General features: G+C 43.3%; 1 protein-coding gene across 1 annotated transcript in view; it reads left to right on the top strand.

Moving 5' to 3' along the window:
- LOC143292914 (dynein beta chain, ciliary-like) overlaps nt 1-7,500 on the top strand; it is an 85,553-nt gene that overhangs the window by 13,283 nt on the left and 64,770 nt on the right. Inside the window, exons 9-14 of the mRNA XM_076603605.1 lie at nt 194-456; nt 1,461-1,529; nt 2,109-2,235; nt 4,461-4,716; nt 5,355-5,599; nt 6,942-7,127. Of these exons, the coding sequence (XP_076459720.1) occupies nt 194-456; nt 1,461-1,529; nt 2,109-2,235; nt 4,461-4,716; nt 5,355-5,599; nt 6,942-7,127 (1,146 nt within the window). The remainder of the gene's footprint in view (nt 1-193; nt 457-1,460; nt 1,530-2,108; nt 2,236-4,460; nt 4,717-5,354; nt 5,600-6,941; nt 7,128-7,500) is intronic.

Here is a 7,500-nt window from a genome sequence, read left to right as displayed (position 1 = left end):
AAGATGAACTTGAGTATTGCCTCATGCATGAATGTATTTTTTTCAATGTGGAAGTTCAAGTGTTTGTTTCAGTTTGTTTTTGATCGTGTATTTCTGTTTTCTTCAGCACATTGACCTAATTTTTCAGCACGGAAATTCATTTGTTCATTTTTTTTTTTTTTTTTTCTAAATTGTGTCATTCTTTGTTCTCCAGCTTGTCGACATCATGGGCTCCTTGCTGGAACGGCCAGTGATCAAGAAGGACTTTGAGCCCAAGTACCCTATCATCGTCACCCTCATGAATGGCTTGCTGGATGAAGCCAAAGAAATCTATGACCGGCAGATAAAGGCCAAGGAGGAGGGCTACGCACCCGTTCACAAGAACATGCCCAAAGTGTCTGGAAGTCTCCGATGGTCCAAAGAGCTTCGTGATCGAATCTCTGCACCCATGGGAAATTTCAAGCACCTGGAGCACCCGTAAGAGAGGACCGTGATTAGGTCTATTTGTAACTTGTGCTGTGTTGTTTTGCATTCTTGTTGTGTGAGAATGTTCTTTCGTGTGTTGTTGTGAAATATCTCTTTATTATTAGGTTATCAAAGACCAGCTTTCATTCATGATTGATTCTTTATTTTTTCCATGTCTGCTGTTGCAATTTTTTTTTCACTCCTCTCTTTCTCTCTCTCTCTCTGTCTCTCTCTCCCTTCCAGTCTGGTTTACTCAGGCGTCACCCTATGGAACTCACTCTCAGAAACAGTTAAACAACACCATTGCCCAACCACCTTCAAAAAACATGGTCTTTTCCACATTATGCCAAAATGTTTAATGTAAAATCGTTCATTTTAATGATACTGTTTGTCAAATGTGTATGGTTGACTGAGAACCCCCCTCGCCCTCCATCCTCCACTCTGGTCTGTAGTGCGGTGTGTGTTGTGTGTGTTTGTTTCTTTCATTTTGTTCATTTTTTCCTATGCATTTTACTAACACCATGCTTGTGCTTGTATGCTGTGTGTGTGTGTGTGTGTGTGTGTGTGTGTGTGTGTGTGTGTTTCATTTATTTAGTATTGTGTAGTGTAGACCCTATTCAGGGCGGGGACTGGATGTAAAAAAGCACACCAGTGCTTATCTATTATCCTCGAAATAAAGCATTTGTCTTGTCTTGTCTTGTTTTGACTCTCTCTCTCTCTCTCCCTCTCTCTCTCTCTCTTTCTGTCTGTCTGCCTGTCTTTTTCTCTCCATCCCTCTCACCCTCCCCCCCCCTCTCTCTCTCTCTCTCTCTCTGTCTTTCTCTGTCTCTTACTCTGTTGAAACAAGACGATGAGTGAGTTGCATTTCAGAAGGACTGAGTAGATTGACTGAGAACTTGTAATGCAGAGTGAGAAAAAAAACAAACAAACAAACAAACCAACAAACCAACATTGTGACGATTTGTTTTCGGTTCAGATTATTGAGTCGTAAGCATGTCATTGTGTCTTTGTTGAAGGTGCATTGAGTCAGAAGAAGCACAGCTGGTCTTCAAAAAGTATGAGGAGATGCTCAACTTGCTGGCTGAGTAAGTATCATCATCTATGTTCTTTATCTCTCAATGTTTCACTCTGTTCTTAACCTTCTCTTTGTTTGCTAGCTTTTCTTTTCTGAAGGCCTGGCCAGTGTGTTGAATTGGTTCATGCGAAGGTCAGGAACTGCTTTTTTTTTTTTTTTTTTTTTTTTAAATCAAAGGAAATGGTGATGATATGGATATTTATGTAGCACCTATCTTCGGTCAGAGAGAGAGAGAGAGAGAGAGAGAGAGAGAGAGAGAGAAAGTGCTGTAGTGTATTGTAAATGGATCAGTCCACATAGTTTGACACCTCCTTGAAACTGAAGATGAAATTTTTCTTATCGTATCGTTTCTCTTCTTTGTACACTGCAGTCTGACTGACTGTTTTCAGCTGATCATTTGTTTCATTTGTGTGTGTGTGTGTGTGTGTGTGTGTGTGTGTGTGTGTGTGTGTGTGCTTACATGATAGTTGTAAGTGAAAGTAAACCAAAAGATTTGAACAGCTTACCCTTTTCTGCACATAAGCATTGAAAAAAAAAAAAAAAAATTCTCTGTTAGAAGCACAGCCCTGTTGTGATTACTTGTATCCAGATGGGACAAGGGCATTTTCGATGACTGGATGAAGGGGGTGGATGAAGCTTGCTCTTTCAACCTACGCCAGCCTTTGCTGTCCAGAAACGCAGAGACCAAGCTTATTACTGTCAACTTCGATCCTCAGGTAAGTGGTGTCCTGATCATACACAATGCACACTGTGTGTGCCTGCACATATGTGTGTGTGTGTGTGTGTGTATGTGAAAGAGAGACAGACAGACAGAGAGAGAGAGAGAGAGAGAGAGAGAGAGAGGGGATATGTCTTTTTCAATTCATATTGTGTACAGACTTGTGTGCACCCTTGTATTCATTTACTGCAAAGTGTAATGGGGAACAACAACTGAACACTGTCCATCTGACCTCTTTCGGATGAGATGATGAACTGAGGTTCTGTGTGCAGCATGCACTTTGTGCATGTAACAGAACCCATGGCAATAAAAGTCTTGTTCCTTGCAGATTCTGTAGAAAAATCCATTTCGAAAGTAAGACAAATGCACTCGCAGACAGTTGAAAGAACCCCCCCTCCCCCTCCGCACACCCTTCTGAAAAAAAACGGATGGCACTGCTCTGTGGTGATAAGCTCTCCTTGGGGAGACCAGCCCCACTTTCACATGGAGAAAGTTGTTACAAAAAGCAACGCAAAGCAAAGCAGTAAAATAGAATAGAATACAATACAATACAATGCAAGGCAATGCAAAGCAAGGCAAGGCAAAGCAATACAAGGCAATTTACCAAAATACAATACAATACAATACAATACAATACAATGCAACGCACAGCAACACAAGGCAACACAACACAACACAAGATGATAGCACAAAGCAAAGCAATACACTACACTACACTACACTACACTACACTACACTACACTACACAACCCATCCCAACCCAACCCAACACAACCCAACCCAACCCAACTCAAACCACAACCCCACCCTACCCAACCCCACCCAACCCAATCCAACCCAACCCAACCCAACCCAACCTAACCCAACCACAACCCAACACAAACCACAATCCAACACAAACCCAAACCACAACACAACACAACCCAACACAACACAACCCACACCACAACCCAACACAACACAACCCAAACCACAACCCAACCCAACCCAACACAATCCAGCACAACCCAACACAAACCACAACCACAACCACAATCCCAACCCAACCCAAACCGACCCATCCCAACCTAGCTGAACACAAACCACAACCCAACCCACAACCCAACCCAACCCAACCCAACCCAACCACAACCACAACCACAATCCCAGCCCAACCCAAATCACAACCCAACAACCAACCCAAACCACAACCCAACACAAACCACAACCCAACCCAGAACAACCCAACCACAACCCAACCCAACCCAACCCAACCCAGCCCATCTCAAACCACAACCCAACACAACCCAACACAAACCACAACCCAACCCAAGCCATCCCAAGCCAAGCCAACCCAACCCAACCCAACCCAACACAAACCACAACCCAACACAAACCCAAACCCAAACCACAACACAACACAACACAACACAACCCACACCACAACCCAACACAGCACAACCCAAACCACAACCCAACCCAACCCAACACAAACCACAACCACAACCACAATCCCAGCCCAACCCAAATCACAACCCAACAACCAACCCAAACCACAACCCAACCCAAACCACAACCCAACCCAGAACAACCCAACCCAAACCACAACCCAACCCAACCCAACCCAGCCCATCTCAAACCACAACCCAACACAACCCAGCACAAACCACAACCCAACCCAAGCCATCCCAAGCCAACCCAACCCAACCCAACCCAACACAAACCACAACCCAACACAAACCCAAACCCAAACCACAACACAACACAACCCAACACAACACAACCCACACCACAACCCAACACAGCACAACCCAAACCACAACCCAACTCAACCCAACACAAACCACAACCACAACCACAATCCCAACCCAACCCAGTCCAACCCACAACCCAACCCAACCCATCCCAACCTAGCCGAACACAAACCACAACCCAACCCAACCAAACCCCAACAAACACAAACCACAACACAACCCAAACCACAACACAACCCAACCCACAACCCAACTCAACCCAACCCAACCACAACCACAACCACAACCACAACCACAATCCCAACCCAACCCAACCCAACCCAAACCACAACCCAACCAAGCACAACCCAACCCAAACCACAACCCAACCCAACCCAACCCAAACCACAACCCAACCAAGCATAATCCAACCCAAACCACAACCCAACCCAACCCAACCCAAACCACAACCCAACCCAACCCAACCCAACATCTCTCTTTCTCCCCCCAGCTGGTGGCGGTGCTTAGGGAGGTGAAGTACCTGGAGATCCGCGACCAGGAGGAGATCCCAGGGTCGGCCGCCACCATGTACTCCAAGAACGACACCTTCCGCAAGTTCCTGGCCAACCTGGACCTGACCGTGCAGTGGTACAACAAGGTGCGCAACACCGTGCTGGAGGTCGAGTACCCCCTCATCGAGGGGCAGCTGGACGAGATCGATGTGCAGCTCAAGCAGGCCGAGGAGTCCCTCAACTGGGAGAACGAAGGTGGGTTGTGGTAGTGTTGGATGGAGTCTGTTGTTTGTTGCAAGTCAACAGTGGCTGATGTTGTTGTGTTGTCTTTTTTGTCTGTCATCATTTGAGGGCTGTGTTGTGTTTTAGAATACTGTGACGACGAAGCGAGGAAGTTTTATTGTTTTATTTTTTTCCTGTCATCATCTCAGGGTTGGAAGAACTTGCAGTGTTCCATTTTGAAAGTATCAGAAGACTGTGTGTGCGTTTGTATGTGTGGGTGTGTGTGGGTGTGTGTGTGTGTGTCTGTGTGTGTGTGTGTGTGTGTGTGTGTGTGTGTGTGTGTGTGTGTGTGTGTGTGTGTGTTCACATATTTACCTGCCAACTAGGAGTGATACAGTGTGTTGTGTGTTCTGGAGTGTGGGAAAACATCGAGAAGATGAGGGACTGGTACTTGAACATTTTGAAAGCATCAGAAGCTATGTGTGTGTGTGTGTGTGTGTGTGTGTGTGTGTGTGTGTGTGCGTGCGTGCGTGTGCATGTGCTTTCATGCATGTGAATGAGTGTGTGTGCATCTGTGTTTTGTGCGTGTGTGTGTGTTCACGTTCTTGCTAGCCAACCTGCCTTACACGGGTTGAGTGTGTGTGTTGTGTTTGTTGTTGCGTGTTGTCCAGGTGTGTGGGAGTACATCGAGAAGACGAGGGACCTGGTGCACGACCTGGAGGTGCGTGTTCAGAAGGCCAAGGACAACGTGGAGGAGATCCAGAAGATCATGACCACCTGGAGCAAGCAGCCGCTGTTTGAGCGGAAGGAGGACAAGCACGACACCCTGCTCAACCTGGATGACCGTGAGGACCGGATCAAGAAGCGCTACGCCGAGATCAACACCTGTGGAGACAAGATCCACCAGCTGCTCAAGGTGATGATGATGATATGATGACAGTGACAATGATGATCATGTGATGATGATGATGATGATAATGAGAATATTAATAATGATAATAAAGATGATGATGGTGATGATGATGTTGATGATAATGATAGTGTATAATAATGACGACAACAACAACAATAACAACTACAATAACAACAACAACAACAACAACACTGCTACTACTACTACTACTGATAATAATGATAATAGTAATAATGATAATGATGGTTTGATTTATACAGTGTCTGTCCAGGTAAAACTTGCTCAACCGCACTGTACAGTGTAAGAACATTTAAACACTAAAAATAAAAAAAATTTACATCCATAATGTACTTGCACAGGCATCCGACCAAACACTGTGTTCAGACATTCACAAAAATCTTCATTCACAACTCTCATCAAACATATCATACACCACAGTACCGAAATCTTGCATGTTTCATATCACAATGTTTAACACGAAATAACTTGAAGGTAGTAGTGTCTGGTCAACACATTGTATTGTCTGTTTCTTTTCATTAAAAAAAAAAAAAAAAAAAAAAAAAAAAAAAAATCATTGAAGCAACTTTGAGGGGAAAGACATGAATACAATAAAAGAGAAGGGGAGGGGGGGTATGTGTGTGCATAGTGTTCTTGTTTGTTTATTGCTTGTTTTTGTTATATATATATTTATTTATTCTATTTTTGTGGATTATCTGTTTGTTTGCTGATAAATAAACTGATGGAAGAACAGAAGAACAGAAGACTGGATGGTGCCTTGTATGCCTGATAATCCAAACAGAACTGATAGACAACAGTGGAAAAAGCATGGGTTACCTTAGTGGAAGGTTGAGGAAGTTCAAAGGCGCTTTAAAGCATGGAGTTATGTTCCTTTGTCTTCTGCAAAGGAGCAAATAATTATTGTCTATGTGACATAAAAGGCAGACAAGCAATAATAATCAAACATTTGCCATTCACATAATGATAAAACGGAACAAAAATGGTTCTTTGTGGTTTCAAGGTCTTCTTTGTGTTTGATTGTATCCTCAGAGGCATGAATGTCACTATTTTCAACATTTTTGAAAAGAAAATAGTTTCTTTTATTTTATTTTCAAGCCGTTTTTAAGTACTCGTAAGATCATTGAAAGCCTTAGTCAGAATCAGTGAAGTCTAGAATTTTTTTTGCTAGCAGTTCAGTAACAGGAATTGAATGACTGAATGTCTGTTTGATATCTGTGCATAATGAATGTCCACCTCTGAAAATGAAACTCTTGTTTAATATTAGTGTATACTGACTGTCCACTTCTTCTGCATGAGCTTTACCCCCCCCCACATCCCCTCTGTCCAGCAAAACCAAGAGTTCTTCAAAGCAGATGCCAACACAGACACGTGGAAGGCCTACGTGGACTATGTGGATGAGATGATTGTGGACGGATTCTTCAACACCATCCACTGCAGTCTCCAGTACATGCTGAACAATACAGACACCAAGCAGTCCCCCACACCGCTGTATGAAGCCCGTTTGGAGCTCATGGTAAGTCCTGATGGTGGTTATTATGATGATGATGATGATAATTTCTTCTTCTTCTCCTTTCCTTCTTGCAGTTGTTTTTAGACTTCAGTAGTGGCTGCTGATATACCTCATATGTTGTCTACTTCTACGTTTGTTTCATGTTGTTATGTGAATGTATGTACTTTCAGTTCATAGAAATATAACTGTATGAAATGCTTGAAGCATAATGCATCCTTGCTAAAGCACAGCGAAACAGTTGTTTTGCAATGACAGCTATTTATGACTTACAAATTCTTTTGGACATCATCTTCATCAGAAGCTGCTGATTTTCCATAATGAAATTTTTCAATAAATTTTGACTCTGAATAATTTTATGTAAAATAAGTTTAAGAAA

The sequence above is a fragment of the Babylonia areolata genome, chromosome 18 (assembly GCF_041734735.1).
Source record: "Babylonia areolata isolate BAREFJ2019XMU chromosome 18, ASM4173473v1, whole genome shotgun sequence".
Taxonomy (NCBI): Eukaryota; Metazoa; Mollusca; class Gastropoda; order Neogastropoda; family Buccinidae; genus Babylonia; species Babylonia areolata.
Note: the sequence above shows the minus strand (reverse complement) of the source record. Positions and strands in the feature narration are given on the sequence as shown.